This window comes from Ambystoma mexicanum, chromosome 10, assembly GCF_040938575.1.
Source record: "Ambystoma mexicanum isolate Mex_15411 chromosome 10, UKY_AmexF1_1, whole genome shotgun sequence".
Classification (NCBI taxonomy): Eukaryota; Metazoa; Chordata; class Amphibia; order Caudata; family Ambystomatidae; genus Ambystoma; species Ambystoma mexicanum.
In genome coordinates, this window is record NC_090932.1 from 476,631,111 (window position 1) to 476,652,925 (window position 21,815).

Sequence of the window (21,815 nt, forward strand, 5' to 3'; positions counted from 1 at the left end):
TAGCCCTAAAGTAGCATTTGTTTTCCTCCTTCAAGAGAATAATTGCAGTAAAGACATCACAGATACACAAACGTAGGTGGGTCCGCATAAAGCACCATGCAATCTGTTTTCAGCTGAAAAACTGCCATGTAAAATAGGAATGTACATCGAAAATCTGAGAGCTTTTTTTAGCAGTTCTTTTCTCAAGGCCCACTTCACCCAAAGATTCCATTGGCCATGTAAATGAAAGGTTCAGATTGTCCCTGCAGTGCTTCCCTGAGTAAAATATCATACAGCTAAAACACACAAAATAAATCGATCATTGTAAAGTAAGTCCTTTTTTCAAAAAGTTTACTTTGGTTCTTCTCACCATCTGAAATATGTCACTTAGCTGGTATTCCGCTTTACTAAACTGTAGTAGGTTAATGGACACTTTTCCTTGAAAAGGTGTTCTGCTAGAGAGTTGCTTCCCGCTGTCACCTCTTTGTGTTTCTTGTTCAGAAAGTTCCAGAAGTGGAGGCCATATGACAATTTAAATACACTCTCCAAACTCTCCAAATTCTCCCATTTCTCATAAAATATATTCCAGGAAGTATACAAAAAGGGGTAGAATCGCTTCGGCTGCAAATAGGAAATGTTCTGGCACATAGCATCTCCCACTTTGGCAAAGTCTGGCATCTTGCACAGTTTTGCAGACATGCGAGTGTACAGCAACGGCCCCTGCTGCCCAAACTTGTCCCCATTATAATTGGTTACATAATCTGCCATGCAGTCCCAGAGGAAGGGGTGATGTTTGCGAAAGCCAAGCACAGTACTGCTGCAGTATTGATAATCCTCTGCCACCAGGAAGTCTTCAACTGGGACTGGCCTCAAGGAGACCACATCTGTGTCCATGTAGATACCCCCATACTTCCATACCAGTGCCGCCCTGCAGGCATCAGACACATGATGAGTCCAGTAGCGCTGCTTGCTTGGGTCAATCTGCAAAGAAAGTAAATACAATAACCATTAGCACTCTCATGAATGACAGCTGTATTTAGCAATGCCAATTTACAATATTGTATGTAAGAATGTACAGAATTTGTGATTCATATATGTTTGGGACAATGTCCATAATCCAACTGCAGCATAGCAGAACACTAAAAACAAATCCCCACTGTATATTTGAATAATGATCAGCAGTCTCAATTTCTGTACCAAGTAGGTAGAAATGTAATGGCAGCAAAGCGAAAGACTGGAAAAGGTGGTTTTCCGCCTCCTAATGGCGAGGATCATGTTGGTGCCAATTTGTAACACTAACTCACAAAAAAGCCACTCCCTTTATACTGTGACTTAATAGTGGGCTGATGAGAAAGGAAAGAGCAAGGAAGGAGTGGAGGGGTGGTTGAATGAGATTGTGGATTTGGCTGAGGTGGTGGATTAGCATTGTGCATTTGATTTGGGAAAGCAAAATAGCTGGAAGAGAAGGATGGGTTGAATTAGCTAGGGCTCTGTGTAAGGTGAACATGGATATTGAGGATAACAGGATAGGTTTGGGGGCAGACACAGGACTGCTAAGTGGATGACAGAGCAAGTTATCAAGGTGGCAATCTTAAAGGAGCGGAAGTGTGGCGTCTGTCCATCCCTTACTTTTCCTTTTCATTGGCTTTCCAGCAACAGAAAGCAGCACGTTAGGAGATTACATCAGTAGGTTTACAGAACCCAGCTCGTCCAATTCTTACAAGGCCTATTATGAGTCACTGCAATGCACCAGAAAAGGATGTCAGCAAAGACCAAATGTCATATGAAATTTGGTCAGTTATGGGCCTCATTTAAAGTTTCCTGGAATCCTGTCGGATTTACCACCAGGTTACCGGCAAAATGTATTACCGTTACTGGCACTTAGTCTGGTGGTATTACTGCCGCATTATGAGTGCTGGTAAGGGTGGTACACCCCTATTTAATGGAGTTCCATAGGACTCCATGGAGGGATTGCTGGTATTACCGGCACTGGTAACACAGGTGCCGGTAATACCTGCGTTTTTTTGCCACTAAGGTGCCTGTTACCTGGTGGTAAATCAGGCACCCCACTGGCAAAGTTGTAGTTGGCTGGTGGAAACGTGCCAGTATAAGGAATTATCAGCATGTTATTTCCACACCGGTCAACCTGTAATGAGGCCATGAATTTGGAGACACCAAACGGGGGTTTGCTCTTGCAAAAAGTAAGCAATTTTCCTTAATGAAGTCCCAATATCTACAGAGAGCAACTTCTTTTCCAGTTGTTATTTGAAGACATTGCTTTTAAGGAAGACATTCTAGCATTACAGAATATAGAGTTGAACCATGAATACATCTGTGAGGAGCTGCCCACCCCATCATTGCAATGGCCCTAAATCTACAGCTGGATTTTGGCCCACGCTTATTGAGTTGTGGACACCAATCTGTTGTAATTTACAGTTCTCTCCACATCTAGTGTTGAAGTGGTTGTCAGAGAAAGTGTCAATATTTGAATGTAATGCCATATTAATATGTACCTGCATTTCCAGACTTTCATTACATGCACATGTACGCCAGACAAAGAGTCAATTCAGCACCACACATAGACAGAAAAGATAATGATACAAAGGTCACCACATTTTAGTATGGCTGTACATTTTAAAGTAGGAGTGCTGGTTTCCAAGCAGGGGTGGGGCATCACCCATGAGACTGGAACAGGCTGCTCTGAATACAACTTCGAGAGACTATGCATACCATCTGGTTTTATCATAAAATGCATTTGAATCTTGTACTAACCGACCACGGACATTTTTAAATCTATATTTTTTAATTGTGACATCTTTAGTGGGGGGATCAAAGCCGGCATATATGTTGACAGTTTTTTCGTTGCGGCAAAATAATGTATTTTGTTTTTAAAACTTTTTTGTAAATGTTTGATAAACACAAGAATTGATAACATTCTGGCTACCCTCTTGGTCTAAATGCTAACATCATCTCATAGTTTTGTACGCTCATGGTCAACATATATTATGAAAATTCTTGTTAATGCAGATGTGAGCATCGAGACTCTCATTATGAATCCTATTAAAGCCAAAGATAAGATTTATAGGAGGGATTGGATTTCAACCAGGAATCTGTGCCTTACTTATAAAGATTTTGATGGGTTTGCATTTGCGCATAAAAAAGTAAAAGTTATGGAAAGCTATTTGCATAGAGCTCCTTCGCCCCAGATACGATCCTCTATTATGCGCCTTCCTTTTAATTTAGTTCGAACTAGGGATGTGTTGGCAAGGAGACATCTTATTAGTGGTGAAGAGAACTTTTGCAGATTTTGTGCGGATCCAACCATTAAGGAGACACTTAAACATATAATAATTGAATAACCAGCATTAATGGATCTAAGAATCACATTTTTTTGGAAACATCTGACTTTTTTGGCTCGATGGCCCCAGAGTATAGATGGCCAACTATCCTATCCACCAAAATTATTAGTATCCGCATTGCAACTCACAACCTTATGAATGCATTAAACTTAAATGGAGAGACTGTCCCACTGATGACTTAGAAGCTTATAGGCTGCAAAGAGTAGAAGAAAAAGACATATGATTCTAGATTTTATAGTCACCTCATAGTGTGGTGAATTCTGTGTGAGAGGAATCTTAACTTTGCATCCTATGGAGGATTCATACATTAATCAATATTGAATGTGTAAATATGTATTTGTATAGGTACTAAGGTATAATGGTTGAATTTTACATTTCATTTCACTATGTAAATATTCTTATGTGCATATGAAGATGTTCATTAACCTTGTTAGATCTTATTTTCTTCTTCTTTTCTTCTTTTAACCTTGATTATGAATGATTCATTTATCTATCTGTTTTATCTTGATTGATTGTGATGTTTCCTTCGAATAAGAGTTTAAATGTTGCTTTTATATATTAGGAAATTCTCTCCGTTTAAAGATTGCTATTATTTGCTGTTTTTGAATTTTGTAAAAATGATGTGTTAAATTTGATAAAAGTTGAATTCTCTCAACTAAATTCAATTTAAAAAAAATGCTGTTGCTGAGATGTAACTGAAAGTTATAGTGAACATGGATTCGCTAAATGTGGGGCTGGTGTAAAAATATGTTGATATCCAATGCTTTTGTGCACAGAAATTTTAAGGAGAAGGATTTTTGGCAATGCAATTATGTCTTTTATAAGAAAACTTGTGTTACGTTACAAAGAGATTAATGGGATTCCAAACCAGTTTGGAAATGTTAAAACAAGTGTAGGGTGCTACAATGAATAACGATGTGCAAAAAATGGTGTACGGAAAAAATGAAAAAGTTAAAGAAATATACAAAAGGTAGTGCCGAGTACAGATAAGATACATACTGAGTTATTTACCAACGAAATTCGAATAGTTTATTTAATTAAATGTTATTTGTGGGGAATTAAAATGGAATCAAGATAATACAATTTCAGATTTATGCTATGAAGGTTAAAGAGTTAGTACGTGTTCACAGGAATTTCAGCAGTCCGAGAAACAACTAGAGAAAAAAGCTATTCATCCTGAGCACGTATTAGTTTTCAATACACAGTTGCATTTATTTGCTCGACAAATGTTATCTTTGCGGCAGTGTCATACAAATTGTCGGCCACAACATGTACATGTTCCGATCCGGTTGCATCCCCAGGGGTTGGATCGTACTCAGGTGGCTGGGGATTAGCGTTTCTTATGCATCCCAGTCACAATTAGGACCACTAAAAATGCACCTATATTTCAGGAAACAACTCAATAACTGCTCTTATGCAATGGAACGGATGGAGTGGATGGACCGGATGGAGTGGATGGAACGGATGGGATGGATGGAACAGATGGAGTGGGTGGAACAGATGGGAATGAACAGAGCAGATAGAGTGGGCAGAACCAGATGGAGATGACTGACCAGTTTATGTAGATTAACGATTGAATGATAAAATGAATGGAATGACTAATAAACCAAACAAAGAACCAGGCGAAATGTGTGAACAGACGAAGCAGACTGCACAGACTGAGTGAATAAAACAGATAGACTAAATGGTTCAGATGCGCACTCGATCTCAAGCACCTACTGAAAACCACCATATCACATCACCACGCTTACTCTCTTCTATACACCATCACTCAACTAGAACACAGCGATACTATGACACATTCAGTATAGCTGTTCTCATACCAACACCTGCCACATACTCCCCATCATCGTAACTAAACACAGATGGCTGACACCCGCCAAACTAGGCGTTCTCCTCAGGCCAAATGCAGCCAGAATCAGTCTCGGTATCACCCTGCCAGAACAAACACATACTCCTGATCTCCCAGCCACCACGCCAACCACTAAGAAGCAGCTATCATATTAGTGCCACACCTGCTGCATACATATCCGGTGCCTCATCGCGCATCAGGTCCCCAGCTGTTTCACTATAGACATGTTGAGAGATCCCTTACCAGGACAAATGATTGAGACCATTTGAAACTTAAAAATTGCAGAGTTGTTTAGGTTCTTTAGGAACATATTAATAATGTTTTGTGGCTGGCCAGGCTGGGGTTCTGGCAGTAGTTACCTTGTATCCGATGAAGACAAGAGTATCCTTTCTAGGAGCCACTGTAATTCTCTTAGGATGGAGGAAGATGTCAAATGTTTTAGTTCCCATTATGAGGCATGCAGTGGCATGCTGACATCAAAAACTTGAAAACATTTCAGAAATAAGTTCAGTTTCACATGGAAGAATGCACGGTGCTTGATTACCTTCATATTAACACAACTAAAAGACAGATGTATACACTGCTGAATGTGCTGATTCATACACATATGAAAGAGACAGCAAACCGTAGACTCACAGAGGAAATCATCCTTTTAAAGAATAAGAACCCATATGATCTATAAAGAGGACATTTAGAAAACACTATGGGCCTGATTCATGGAATGGGGCCCAAAGCAAGCCTGCACCCCTGCAAAATCGCGCACCTCACCTCGCAAGGCTGCACTCCAGAGAAAACGCGGGTCAACCTTCGCAAGTCCAAACTGCACAACAGCGAAATCACGCTCCTCACCTTGCAAGCCAGGACACCTCAGCATAATCACATGCCTCACCTCTCAAGCCCAGGCTGCACTCCAGCAAAATCACGCACCTCACCTCACAAGCACAGGCTGCACCCCAGCAAAAATAATGTGCCTCTCCTCGCAATCCCTGGCTGCACCCCAGCAAAACTGCGGTCCTCCCTCACAAGCCCAGGCAGTCCCCTCCAGACTGTACAACACCCCAGGCAACCCACTCCAGACTGGATCCCCCAGGGTAGCTCACTCCAGACTGGCCATCCCCCCCAGGCAGCCCACTCCAGACTGGACACACCCTTCCCAAAGCAGCCCCCTCCAGTTGGACACCTCTTCCCAACCACCCTAACGTGTGACAACCCCCCAGGCAACCCACTCCAGACTGGACCCCCCCAGGAAGCCCACTCCAGACTGGACACCCCCAGGCAGCCCACTCCAGACTGGACACCCCTCTCAGGCAGCCCGCTCTAGACTGGACACCCCCCCTAGGCAGCCCACTCAAGACAGGGCACCCCCCAGGCAGCCCCCTCCCGACTGGACATCCCAACTCACCTGTGACACCCACTCAGGTAGCCCACTCCAGATTGGACAACCCCCCCAGGCAGCCCACTCCAGACTGGACCCCCCAGAAAGCCCACTCCAGACTGGACATCTCCCCCCAAGGCTGCCCACTCCAGACCAGACCCCCCTCAGGCAGACCCATCCAGACTGGACATCACCCCCAGCCCCCCTCACCCCCAGCCCCCTCTCCAGTGACCCCCTCAGGGAGCCCACTTCCGACTGGACGCCCCCCCGGCAGACCACTCCAGGCTGGACAACCTCCCAGACAGCCCCTTCCAGACTGGACACCACTCCCGAGCCCCCCTCACCTGTGACACCCCCCACACAGCCCACTCCAGACTGGGCACCCCCCCAGGCAGCCCACTCCAGACAGGACACCCCCCCCCCCCAGGCAGCCCACTCCAGACTGGACACACCCTCCCCAGGCAGCCTCTCCTCCAGACTGTACAATACCCCAGGTAGCCCACTCCAGACTGGACACCCCCCCCCAGGGCAGCCCTCTCCAGACTGGACACCGCCCCCAGCCCCCCTCACCTGTGACAACCCCAAGACAGCCCACTGCAGACTGGACAGCCCCCTTGGCAGCCCACTCCAGACTGGACACACCCCCCACAGGCAGCCCACTCTAGACTGGACACCAGACCCCTGACCCCCTCATCTCCTGTAACATCCCCCAGGCATCACAATCCAGACTGGACCCCCCCCAGGCAGCCCACTCCAGACTGGACCCCAAGGCAGCCCACTCCAGATTGGACCCCCCAGACAGCCCACTCAAGACTGGACACCATCCCCAGGCAGCCCCCTCAGCCGTGACAACCCCCAGGCAGTCCAATTCAGACTAGACACCCCCCAGGCAGCCCACTCCAGACTGGACACCACCCCGCAGGCCCCCCCTAACCTGTGACATCCTCCCATGCAGCTCACTCCAGACCAGAATGGACCACCCCCCGGTATTCCACTCCAGACTGGACACCCTCCCCCCAGGTAGCCCACTCCAGACTGGACACACCCTCCCCAGGCAGCCCCCTCCAGTCACTGCAACACCCCAGGTAGCCTACTCCATACTGGACACCTCCCAGCGCAGCCCACTCCAGGATGAACACCACCCCAGGCCCCCTCCCCTGTGACGACCCCCAGACAGTCCACTGCAGACTGGACATCCCCCCAGGCAGCCCACTCCAGAGGGGACACCCCACCATGGCAGCCCCCTCCAGACTGGACAGCACCCTCCAGCCTCCCTCATCTGTAACACCACCAGGCATCCCACTACAGAATGGACACCGCCCTCAGGCAGCCCACTCCAGACTGCACAGCACCCCCCCAGGCAGCCCACTCCAGACAGGACACCCCCACAGGCAGCCCCCTCCCGACTGGACACCACCTCCTAGCCCCCCTCACCTGTGACACCCACTCAGGCAGCCCACTCCAGAAAAGACCCCCCCAGGCAGACCACTCCAGATTGGAAAATGCCCCGAGTCAGCACACTCCAGTCTGGACACCCCCCCAGGCAGCCCACTCCAGACTAGACACCCCCCTAGGCAGCCCACTCCAGACAGGACACCCCCAGGCAGCCCCTTCCCGACTGGATATCACTGTCCAACCCCCCTCATCTGTGACACCCACTCAGGCAGCCCACTCCAGACAGGACCCCCCCCAGGCAGACCACTCCAGAATGAACAATCCCCCCCCCCCCCCAGGCAGCCCACTCCAGACAAGACCCCCAGGCAGCTGTTAGGGAGAATTCTCAGGAATGTGCTAATTTCCCTTACCTTTTGAGACCCCCAGCAACTTTGCTGGATTTCTAGGATTTTAATGTTCACCTGGAAAGAGTGTGAGCCTTTTTTCCCACTCTTACATGTATTTTGATGTGTGTTTTACTTTTGTGTTCTTTGGATATGGAGTTTTAGACAACTACATAGGCATCATCTTTTTCTTTAGGAGACCTGAATGCTCTCTGGCGTGATTGGCTGGCTGACTGTCCGACAAGGACAGCCACCCTGCTGGGTGAGTGACAGCTAGGCTGGAGTGAATGGGAGAAAACTATTTAAAAGCAGGTCTCTGGGACTTGGAAGGCACAGTCGACCACTGGAATGAAAGTACCGAAGACGAGCTGAAACAAGATAACTGCTGTTGCTCCTGGTCCATTGGTTTGCCCGGTAAAGCCCCGCTGCAGGTCCAAATTGCCTGAAACTCCCTCGACAGAGAAGCCCCTTCAAGGACGACTTTTTCCTTTAAGTTTGGTGGGAACAACCAACTCGTAAGCCACCTGGACACCATCTCCTCCTGATAGTGTGTGCTGTGTTTATGAATTTAAAAGGACTAGTAAAGTCAATTTAACTTCTCATGCTCTGGGAGACGGTAGTCAGTCCCAGAGAAGGTATTTAAACCTTGGAGAGTCTGAAAGACACCCCTGTGCCACTGCACTGAAAGTGCTGTGTGACACATAAGAAAAGAATGATGCTTATGTAGTAATCCCTTAACGCCCACCTCGTAATGAGGCCCAATTTCATGCAATTTGGCTGGGGTGCGGCCAGGGATTGCAATCTCTTTTCGTGCAATTACGATGGAGGGCAGCCAGGGATTGGGGGGTGTTTTTATGTGCTTAGGCTGGGTTGCGGCCTGGAAGTGTAAGGTGTTTTTGCGCGATTTCACTGGGGTGTGGCCGTGGATCGCAGGGTGTTTTCACACAATGACGCTGGGGCGCAGCCAGGGATCGCCGGTTGTTTTCACGCGATTACTCAGTTTGTTGATTGGTTGAGCGCTTGTGGATTGAATTTGTTGATTAATGGAATTTGCAAGCTTTCTTTGTGGTATGGATTGTTGTACATTTTGGGTATATGACTGGAGTCTGTAGCATGTACGGTTATAGTCACTTGAGGGCGAGGTGTGTTCTCTACAGTAGCAGAGGGAGTGGCAAAACAATCATGATCTGATTCTATTAAGGAGGGAGTCAGGCACGATCGTAATGTCCGATCTGATAGTTCTGCATGTTCAAGGATTGCCGGCTGCTGCAGGTTAGCAGGGTCAGGAGGGCGAGGTGAATCAACTGCTTGAAATGAAACACGAGGATGGCTTGGAGTAAATTGTCCGTCCATGGAGACCCTCGGCATGAGGCATGGTTGCCTAATATCTGACCCCACAATCTGGACGCGCTTTGTTTGTACACGTGGCAGGAGACTGTTAGCTGGGGTGGTTGAGACTACACCTTTTTGTCTAGATTGTTTGCCAAGGAACAACACTGCTTGGTGAGGCATCATGGCCATTAGATTCTATGTGGATGTTAGGGAGAATTCTACAGAATGTCTAATTTCCCTTACCTACTGAGTCCGTCAGCAGCTTTGCTGCATTTCTAGGATTTATTTGTTTCACCATGTAAGAGTGTAAGCCTTTTTTCCCACTCTTACATGTGTTTTTGCTGTGTGTGTTTAACATGGTCAGTGTTCATAGACTGTGGAGCCTCACCTGCTACATAGGCATCATCTTTTTACTGTGTGTTACACAGCACCTTCAGTGCAGTGACACAGGGTTGTCTTTTTAGACTTCCCAACTCAGACTCCATTTTCTGGGACTGACTACTGTCTCCCAGAACTTGTTAAGTTGCCATTGACTTTATTAGCCTTTTTTAAAACTCACAAACCCAGTACAAACTATCTTACATAGAGTTCTGAAAGGGCTAATACTTATCCCTTTTGTCTATTTCTCTTGGAACATTGTTTTATTCCCTTTTCATTAAGACTTGGCTGGTGGCAGTGGTAACTACCCTATTTTTCCTACTGCGGTTATCTTAAATAGCCCTGGTATTGTTTTAGTCTATCTTGGTAGCCTCAAACTTAAACCTGCTAGACCGTATACATTTTTATACGGTTCCGGCTAGGTTTATTCAGCATTTCTTTTTGTAAAAGTCTTTCTCGTGTTTTACTCTGCGCGCCAAACCAGGTTTGGTTCCTTTGTTCACCGTCCTTTCGCAGGATTCTACACAGAAGCCCTCCTTAGGCGCCTGAATGTACGAGGGGGATAGGATGTGAGGGGGGGTTTAGGACTCCCTGCACAGGGTCTCCTTGGAGACCCATGTCGCACTCTGGTATGATTGGCTGTGGTGACTGTCCCGGTGGGACAGCCCCTTTGCTGTGGGAATGACAGCCAGGCTGTGTGAATAATGTGGGACAACTGCATGAAAAGCAGGTCTCTGGGACTGAGAAGGCAGAGTCGCCACTGGTTCGAGAGAGCTGACAAAAAGCTGACAGAAGAGGACCTCTACCATGACTGAACCTCACGGTGAAGCCCTGCTGCGAGTCCGAATCTCCAAACTTTGACGACAGGGAACATCTGCAATGAATCTTCTCCCCTTGAGCTAGTGGAAACAACCAGTTCACCAACCTGTAAGCCAAGCCTCTCTCCTCTGGTCAAATTTGCTGTGCACAGCTACAGTGAACCGGATAGTCAGGAGGAATGGACCCTGCTTGCGTTTTAAGGAGCGCACCTTTTATTCATCTCTTTGCTTTGTTGCTGGTTTCTTCCCTGGGCAGTGCAGAACCCTCCAGTCTTCCTCCTTCTTGTCAGTCCGACAGTCGCTTCAGGAACCGTGAGCCTGCCAGGAACATCTGCCGCAGCTACAGCATTCTTCTGCTCTAAAGGTACTGTGCTAACCCGGTTGTTCGTTTCGTCCAGCCGCTGTGAAAGTGTGTGAAATCTTTCGCCAATCCGAGGGCTTGTCCTTCTCCATTCTTTAAAGTAACATTTCGTCTGACCAACTTCATTCTGAACTCTTGGAAAAGACTTAACCGCGAACTACCCTGAACTGTGTGATCCTCTGCAAAGACTTTGGTCCATTGACTTTGGCCCTGGCCTCTTGATTTGATTTGCTCACTGTAGTTCCTTTTTATAGATTGCCCTAATTACTTACTTGTTGGTGCTGCTCAACTTTTGTCTAACTTTGTCTTTCCCTCCCTTTTTATTACTGGATTGCCATTTTGCTCACACTTCATTTTGAGCCAAAATCTATTGGGTGTGGTGTAGTGTATTAGAATCGTGATTTTTCAATTGCTTGATAATAGTGAAATGTTTAATAACTGATGTGTAAATAAATGTATATTCTTTTACTCAGAAACCTTGAGTTAGTGTTTGTTTGAATCATAGTAATTGCTGTCCTTTGTGTAACTATTGATACTGCTCACTTACTCTTGAGATAAGTCTGGCTGCTCAGCCATCACTACCACTTTATTGTGTACTACAGGCTTGTACCAAAGGTTAATTTGTACTGTCACTTGTAGTCCTAATTGTGTGTGGTGTTCCCAAAGGGTGCTGCATATAATTCTGCCTAACAGTGGCCATAATAGAGAAAGAAAGTGCGAGTGGGAATTATGTGGCCATTATGCAATTGAGAAATTAGGTAGTGGCGGGAGAGGGGAGGCGGCATACAGCGCAGCTGAGCAGCGGAACAGCACTCGCTGGTGCATTCCCTGAATGCGCGTTCATAGATGCGCGGCCGTTCCCAGTTTTGTAAATGGTCATGTAGGTGGTGGGCGTGGCTTAGTCTAGGACAACAAAGAAAAGTGGTTTTAGCCACGCAGTATATGGATTATAAAATAAGTAATGAGATCATTTATAATGTCCAAATACCTGCAAAGTTATACGTGTCTAAGTCTCTGGAAACAGAATGTTGTGGGTCTTTTAAAACATGTTGTTGCAGGAGTTGGCGAGCAGGACGACCAACATACACAGCTGACCGCAGCTGAACAGTACTCGCCAGTGCACTCCCTGAATGCAGTTGAAGTATTCAACTGCAGAGTTTAATATTCTTTGGCGTGGCTGATAGACGTAAAGTTTAAACCGTTTGAATCAAGCAGGGAAAAGACACGATTGAGCCATAAATATTTCCACATGATAAAATAGTTTACCTAAAATATCGCTGATAAAGCGCCAGCGAACAGCAGGAATAACGTTGCAGGAAACTTTGTAAAAAGTGGATACAAAGGCTTACCACATAGTCCTTTCCGTGAAAGAGTGAGGCAGATTGGGGGGCAGGGCAAGCCGTGGCACAACGGGTCAAGCAGGTCCCAAATGGCAAACTCTGCAAATCACCTCAAACTTGGACCAGGATAACCCCTACCAAACACTGCCAAACACTTAGCATCACTTCGCTTCGCAGAAAGAGGTCCATATGTAGGTGCAGCCTGGAAATTTTTGTTAAAGGCATAATACACCTTTGTGCCACATAGAGTTTACAAAGGCATAAAGGCAGTCAGCAGCCACGAAGTTCACTGCCTTGTCTCACTGCCAAACACTTAGCATCACTTTGCTTATAATTATAAGTTATAATTAAGCAAGCATAATACTTGTTATTAGACTGGCATTTGGGTGGAGCCTGTTTAGCCATTTCTTCTTGTGATATGGCATTTTTACTGGGCATCTACAGTTAAGCAAGCATGGTGTGTTATTACTGTGCCAGACTGGCATTTTGCAGCAGTCAATCTAGCTATTTCTTACTGTGACTTGGCATTTATTTTTCTTGGCATCTGTGGAAAAAGTAAGCATGATAAGTGTAATTATGTTTCAATTTTGGTGCAGCCAGTTTGGACATGTTTACTTAATATGGCATGGCAGTTTTAATGGCAATGCCAACAGAAGTATGTCCTTACATCGGGATACTACCAAATATTGGCAGAGCCACCCTGGACATGTTTTCTTATAGTATCATTACTGTCATTGTGCACAAAGCAAACAAGATTATGTTCTTATATGGGAATACTATCATAAGTTGGTGCAAACATTATGGACATGTATGTGCACAGCCAGCGTAAATATGTTTTATACTGCCATATACTGTGGGTTAAGGCATCATGAAGATGTGTTGGGAAATGTTCCTGTGCACTGTTCGTGAGTTGCGTTAATTGTGTTTTTTGATTGGAGTTACCCTACAAAACCAATTCCAAACTGTCTGGCTTTTTACCCAATTTGTCACAGAAAGTGTGATATATAATGTACCATTTTAACCCATTATTCAAAATCTATTCTCTGGGGGAAGGCCGGGCGGGGAGGGCAGAACTCTCTGAACTCACGTTGGTCAGCATGAAGAGTATTCTTACATGGTGGTGCAGGTGTTGGGCAAGCATTTGTGCAGCAGCAATAGCATATTTTGTTCCTGTGGTAGGAGGTGTTTAATGGCATTACGATCAAAGACAACAAAAGAATGTTCGTACATGAGGATACTGGCATATACTGACAAAGCCAGCATGACCATGCTTGCTTATCATTTTATTACTATGTGTAATATGACTGCCCAGTCACAGAGTTGGCTAGTACATTTGGGTGTCAGGACTCAGGAGCCAGGCACAGCCCCCTTGATTCTGCACTAGTTGAAAGATTCCAAATTTGATTAAAACACATACTTGCATATTGCACATAATAGTGCACAGCATGCCGCAGCATGATCATAATGTGTGTTGCACATGCAAGGTGGTCCAAGCAGGCATGGAGAGTGATGTGGCTTGTGCTTTTGTTGCTGAGTTTAGGGGGGGTCTCAGCCTACGTTGCACGGTGACTCCCACATTTTGTGTTATGCCACTGCATCCAGCTGCTCTCCCACCTCCTCCTTTCAGTTCACAACTTCCTCTAATCTTCAGCAACTCATCTTTAACTCTCCCAATCTCAGCCAACAAATGTCCCCCCTCATGCTCCTCACCAGATGACAATCCTTCGGTCACAGCTTTCCTCTATCTCTAATCATCCACAACTCATTTTCTACTCTCTTCTTTGCCTGTAGTATGTTGCTAGCTCTCCTCCACACTCTGCTCCTCCCATTTCCTCTTCTCTGCTTGAAATTGCTTCTGTCTCTTATTCCCAAGCTCTCTCTACATGGCATGTGTCCTACTCTCCATCAACCTCTAAGCTAATTTACTTTGAGATGCTTATAGTATGTCCTCACTCCACTCATGTGCAGGTCTCAAAGCAATAGTGTGCAGTTGTAGTGGTAGGGGAGGGCAAAACTGTGATTTGCTGTGGATACTTCCATCCCGTGACTCCAGTGGTTGGGCTTAGTGAGACAGGGACTATGTGAGTTGACTATCTACATCAAGTCTAAAGAGTATGGGGAAGAAATCATTAAGAAGCAGGAACAGAGTGCTATTCAGAATACAACATCATTACCCAACCTACCTTGGATGCTACTTCTTTTCTTATTGAAATAAATAATAATGTAATCAGAACTGGAATTCATAAAGAAAAGTGTAGCACGTGGGAGGAACGTTCTTTGAACTTGTGAGTGACTCTTCTGATAGACACTGAGAGAGGGATACAATTTGAGTAAATACAATCCCAATGAGCCCGGGTAAAGAGAATAGTTTCATGAAGTGCTTACAAGCAGTTGATTGGCCTGAATTGACTATGTATGTCCCGTTTTCACGTGTCCTCTTTGTGTCTGTGTTGGCACCATGATGCCTCCGGTAAATACATCTTAAATAAAAATAAAAAAATACCCCAATGCAAAAAACAGACCAAAAGCCTAAAAAGAGAACATAATAAACGTGCCCTTGCATAAACTCCACAACTTCAATGTAAAAGAACCTAAGACCACCCCTTCAGAAACTCTGAAATTCGAAACGTTGTAGTGCCCAGAAGCACTCCAAACCAAAGCCGCAAGAGCAATTACATTTTTTACAAATGTACATCAGAAAAGTTTTGCAAAAATCCCAAACTTTAATCTACAACGAATAGCCTAGTTGTATGTTGGAGCTTACTATTTGTACATAAGCACCTGATTACAAGTTCTGTAGTTTTTTTTCATTACCACATGAGTTAAGCATGTGGTAACTTTACCGGTCTGCTGATCGCCAGTCAGTCACGCAGACCCACAAGTTATTCCTCGTTTTGGAGGCCCATTGGATTCTATGGTCGTTTTGTATTACTGCATGTGATACCACATGAGGTAATTACTGCATGCAGTAATGCTGTTGTTTGATGCTAATAGCCACCACACAAAAGTAGGCATACAAGATTCGTTTCATGCTTGGAACTCCTATTTTGGCGGATTTGTAAAACATTGGATACTCAAAAATTCTGAATGTTTTTACCACTACCAGAAAACTCATAATTTCTCCCAAAAAAAGAAAGAACAGCGAACTAGAGGTGTAGGGAGATTTCACTAGGCGTCCGAAGCCATAGCATAATGTGTCTGTAAAGTTCTGGTGGCTTCCTGGCATATGAATCCCAGCTTGATTTTCCTAGTAATGGACAGTGGCAAATCTAAAATACGCGTTGTTTTATCAGCACTGAACTCGCTCGTATTCGTGGAGGGTCATCCTAACTTGAGGTAAAAACTGCAAGTGACATTGGAAGTCAAAATTAAGAGTTACAATCAGAAGTGATACATGCATACATACAGATATCTGTAACATGGTTAATAAATAATGGCACAACCAATGGATCTCTGCCTTCAGTTACCATGCAGGAAAATCCAGGCAAAATTAAAATAATTAGACACGCACCCATTATTAACAAGGTTAATGATACATTTGAAGAGATTCCCATTATTGTTGTGATTTAGAAGTCTATCATAGTATTTTCTTTGTACAATGATTCAAGGCCATTGGGCCTCATTACACGGAAGGTGGTAATGGTTAACGGCCACCGTTAATGGTAACGGTGACCGTTAACCATTACCGCCTTACTACGAGGTCCCTTAGCGGGTTGGTGCTTTAACGCCTGCTTTTTGCAGGCGTTAAAAAACAACCCGCTAAGGGACCTCGGAGATAATTACGGCACCGCAAAATTGCGGTGCCGTAATTAGCGCCTTCCCCATTCCCACAGAGCCCTATGGGGCAGAAATGGGAATGGGGAAGGGCAATGGCGGAAGGGGGATTTACCGCCCCACCAACCTTGGAATGGGGCGGTAAATCCCCTTTCCGCCAAGGCGGTGCCGGTATTTTACCGGCATGAGCATTGGCGCTAATAGCGCCATGGCTCACCGCCTTCCGTGTAATGAGGCCCATTGTATTGTAAAATCATTCATAGATACTGAGGGATACTGCCATATTGCATAGTGTATATGACGAAATCAAGTAAAACAAATTAGAAAAACACACACAAACAATTCATCCACTTGGAGATTCTGTGGTAAGGTCATACAGGTGTTAGGTATCACTAGTATTGGTTTAAAAATGGGCAAACATTGTTTAACACGCCTGATTACTAGAAAGCCTCAAAGGGGCACATCCATATTACTGGCCACATTTTAGATTCACTATTTTCCTCCTCTTCGGTCCAGATCTACAATGTACTGTGGGCCTCACTACGACCCTGGCGGAACAGGTTAAACGGCGCCGTAAAAGGCTGTAGCGCCGTTCAACCCGTTCCACCACATTACGAGGTCCCCTCGCGGGACACGTTAAGCACGCCTTGGAAAACCAGGCGTGCTTACCGGGTCCCGCGAGGGGAAGAGGGAGCAAACAACGGGCCATCTCGTAATGGCCCGTTGTTTACTCCCTCTCCCATTCCCATTCAGCCCTATGGGGGCTGAAATGGGAATGGGGATGAACCGTGTCCGTGTCCTCGAGTGAGGAATTACCGGGCCATCCGAACTCGGAATGGTCCGGTAAGTCCTCATTCCGAGGACACGGACACAGGTGCGGTTTTGCCGGCTGCCATGCCGCCAATAGCGTCATGGCTACCGGCATACCTCGTAATGAGGCCCAGTGTGTTTTAGTTGGCAGACCCCACACATATAGAAATATCTTGATTTATTTATATATTATTGAATTTGTGGGCATCAAATAAAATTACAATAACATTGTGGCACCCGGATTTCTGATCATATACATAACTAGGAATGCCATGTTATTGCCAGATCAACGAATTGAGTGCAAATACATCTAGAAATGAACCTATGCTCTGCCACCACTATGATCAGACTCAAATACAACCAACAATCTGAATTATTTACACATGAACCCCATTAATTTCACTTGAGCCTGCACCAGACTTGGTGAACTGAAGTGGATGTAAATACACATAGATTCTTACACAATTCGAACAAGAATGTCACATCAACAGGTTAGTGAGGGAAAACGATATACATTCTTCTAAATTAGTCATAAAACAAAGGGGCCGATTCATGAAATCGGGCGCAGAAATGGCACACGGGTCATGCGCCGAGAAGGACCCTGAGTGAGCCGTGGTACAAACCTGCGCGTCACACATATTCGCGTCACACATATTCATGGATTTCAAGAGGCATTACTAGCCATTGCACAAGTAACAACAAGCTGTGCGAGGAACGCCCGTAACATGACCCCACGCACACTAAAAAGCAAGTCAAAGAATGAACACAGCGCAACGTTGCGCGCTATCCCTGGCACCGCATCCTAGAAAAATCGTGCAACAATACCTTGCAATCCCAGGCCACACCCCATAGAAAACACGTGCCCTCCCTCGCAAGCCCACGCCATACCCCAGCAAAAACGTGCAACAACACTTTGCAATTCCAGCGCTGCACCCCACAGAAAACACCATGCCCACCCTTGCAAGCCCAGGCCGTACCCCAGTGAAATTGCGTGACAACACCTCGCAATTCCAGGCAGCACCCAACAGAAAATGCATGCCCACCCTCGCAAGCCCAGGCCATACCACAGCAAAATCGCATGACAACACTTTTCAATCCCAGGCTACAACCCAGAAAAAACGGGTGCCCTCCCTCGCAAGCCCAACCAGTACACCAGCAAAATCGCACGCCCATCCTACGTGTAGGATACACCCCTAAAGAAATGTGAAGTCCCCCCTACACCCACGGCACCCACCCTGTACACATACCCCTTACTGCTCATGAACCTCTGTAGTCCACACCCCCCTACTGCACATGAACCACTGTAGTCAACATGCCCACCCACAGCCCCCCTCACCTGTGACAACCCCGCAGGCTGCCCCCTCCACAAAGGACACCCCCCATAGACAGCCCCTGCCCGAATGGACACCAAACCCTAGTAGCCCTTACCTGTGACAACCCCCGCAGACTGCCCCCTCCATAAGCGACACCCCCCAGAGGCAGCCGTGCCTCCAAAGCAGCACACCCCACAGGCAGCCCCCTCCAGACTGGACACCACCACCCAGCAACTCTCACCTGTGACACCCCCTGCAGGCCGCACCCACCACAAGGGAAACCCCCTGCAGGCAGCCCCATCCAGACTGGACACCACCCCCAGCACTCATCACGTGTGATCCTCCCCACAGGCAGCCCCCTCCAGAAGGGACACCATCCCCCAGCCCCCTCACCTGTGACACCACCTGCAGGCTGCCCCTCCACAAGGGAGACCCCCCACAGGCAGCCCCCTTTATACTGGACCCCACCCCCCAGCACCCCTCACCTGTGACCCCCTCCCCCGCAGGCTGCCCCCTGTAGAAGAGACACCACACACAGGCAGCCCCTAGAGAAGGGACACACCCCACAGGCAGCCCCCTCCAGACTGGACACCACCCCCAGCACCCCTCACCTGTGAAACCTTGCAGGCTGTCCCCACCACAAGGGACACCCCCACAGGCAGCTCCCTCCAGAAGGGACACCACCCCCCAGACCCTCTCACCTGTGACACCCCCCACAGGCTTCCTCCTACACAAGGGACACCCCCCACAGGCAGTCTCCTTCAGACTGGATACCACTCCCCAGCACCCCTCACCTGTGACACCCCATGCGGGCTGCCCCCTCCAGAAGGGACACCCCCTGCAGGCAGCCCCATCCAGACTGGACAACACCCCCAGCACTCATCACCTGTGAACCTCCCCACAGGCAGCCCCCTCCAGAAGGGACACCATCCCCCAGCCCCCTCACCTGTGACACCACCTGCAGGCTGCCCCTCCACAAGGGAGACCCCCCACAGGCAGCCCCCTCCATACTGGACCCCACCCCCCAGACCCCTCACCTGTGACCCCCGCACAGGCTGCCCCCTCCACAAGGGACACCCCCACAGGCAGCTCCCTCCAGAAGGGACACCACCCCCCAGACCTCCTCACCTGTGACACCCCCCACAGGCTTCCTCCTACACAAGGGACACCCCCCACAGGCAGTCTCCTTCAAACTGGATACCACTCCCCAGCACCCCTCACCTGTGACACCCCCTGTGGGCTGCCCCCTCCAGAAGGGACAACCCCTAAGGCAGCACCCCCAGAAGGGACACCGCCCCCCAACCCCCATCATGTGTGACACCCCCTGCAGACTGCCCCCTCCACAAGGGAGACCCCACACAGGCAGCCCCCTCCAGACTGGACACCACCTCCCAGCCCCCTCACCTGTGAAACCCCTGCAGGCTGCCCCCTCCACAAGGGAGACCCCACACAGGCAGCCCCCTCCAGACTGGATGTCACTCCCCAGCACCCTCATGTGTGACACCCCCTGCAGGCTGTCCCCTTCCCAAGAGACACCCCCACAGTCAGCCCCCTCCAGATAGGACACCACCCCCAAGGTCCCTTAACCTGTGACACCCGCCACAGGCTGCTCCCTTCACAAGGGAGACCCCCACAGGCAGCCCCCTCCAGACTGGACACCACTCACCAGCACCCCTCACCTGTGAAACCTCGCAGGCTGTCCCCTCCACAAGGGACACCCCCACAGGCAGCTCCATCCAGAAGGGACAACAACCTCCAGGCCCCCTCACCTGTGACACCTCCCCGCAGGCTGCCTCCTACACAAGGGACACCCCCCACAAGCAGTCTCCTTCAGACTGGATACCACTTCCCAGCACCCCTCACCTGTGACACCCCCTGCGGGCTGCCCCCTCCAGAAGGGACACCCCCCAAAGGCAGCCCCCCCTGAAGGGACACCCCCCAACCCCCATCATGTGTGACACCCCCTGCAGACTGCCCCCTCCACAAGGGACACCCCCACAGTAAGCCCCCTACAGACTGGACACCACCACTCAGCCCCCTCACCTATGACACCCCCCACAGGCTGCCCCCTCCACAAGGGAGACCCCACACAGGCAGCCCCCTCCAGACTGGATGCCACCCCCCAGCACCCCTCATGTGTGACACCCCCTGCAGGCTGTCCCCTCCACAAGGGACACTCCCCACAGTCAGCCCCTCCAGATAGGAGACCACCCCTCAGGTCCCCTAACCTGTGACACCCGCCACAGGCTGCCCCCTCCACAAGGGAGACCCCCACAGGCAGCCCCCTCCAGACTGGACACCACCCACCAGCACCCCTCACCTGTGAAACCTCGCAGGCTGTCCCCTCCACAAGGGACACCCCCACAGGCTGCCTCCTACACAAGGGACACCCCCCACAGGCAGTCTCCTCCAGACTGGATACCACCCCCCAGCACCCCTCACCTGTGACACCCCCTGCGGGCTGCCCCCTCCAGATGGGACACCCCCCAAAAGGCAGCCCCCTCCAGAAGGGACACCACCCCGCATCGCCCTCATGTGTGACACCCCCTGCAGGCTGCCCCCTCCACAACGGACATCCCCCAAAGTCAGCCCCCTCCAGAATGGAACCACCTCCCAGCCCCCTCACCTGTGACACCCCCCACAGGCTGCCCCTCCACAAGGGAGACCCCACACAGACAGCCCCCTCCAGACTGGATGCCACCCCCCAGCAGCCCTCATGTATGACACCCCCTGCAGGCTGTCCCCTCCACAAGGGTCACCCCCCATAGTCAGTTCCCTCCAGATAGGAGACCACCCCCCAGGTCCCCTAACCTGTGACACCCCCTGCAGGCTGCCCCCTCCACAAGGGAAACCCCCACAGGCAGCCCCCTCCAGACAGGACACCACCCCCCAGTAACCCTCACATGTGAAACCACCCGCAGGCTGTCCCCTCCACAAGTGACAACCCCCACAGGCAGCTCCCTCCAGAAGGGACACCACCCCCTAGGGGCCCTCACCTGTGACACCCCCCCCCCAGGCTGCTCCCTACACAAGGGACACCTCTCACAGAGAGTCCTCTCCAGAAGGGACACGACCCCCCAGCACCCCACACCTGTGACACCCCCCGCAGGCTGCCCCCTCCACAATGGACATCCCCAACAGGCAGCCCCCTGCAGAAGGGACACCATCCCCCAGATCCCCTCACATGTGACACCCCCTACAGGCTGCCCCCACCACAAGGGACACCCCCAGAGGATGTCTAAATCATTGGGGCTTGGATTTTTTCTTGTCCTACTGGTGTTGTTGTTACACCTAAGTGTGAAGGGGTATCTAATAATTTTTTATAGAGGTCGTCAGAGAAACTGAC

The 21,815-nt window shown here is 48.6% G+C and overlaps 1 protein-coding gene across 1 annotated transcript in view; it reads right to left on the bottom strand.

Moving 5' to 3' along the window:
* Window positions 1–307: 307 nt before the first annotated feature.
* The window catches only part of LOC138492892 (alpha-1,4-N-acetylglucosaminyltransferase-like), a 52,295-nt gene continuing 30,787 nt past the window's right edge, over window positions 308–21,815 (bottom strand). Inside the window, exon 3 of the mRNA XM_069620205.1 lies at window positions 308–960. Coding sequence (XP_069476306.1) covers window positions 367–960 — 594 coding nt within the window. The 3' untranslated portion in view covers window positions 308–366. The remainder of the gene's footprint in view (window positions 961–21,815) is intronic.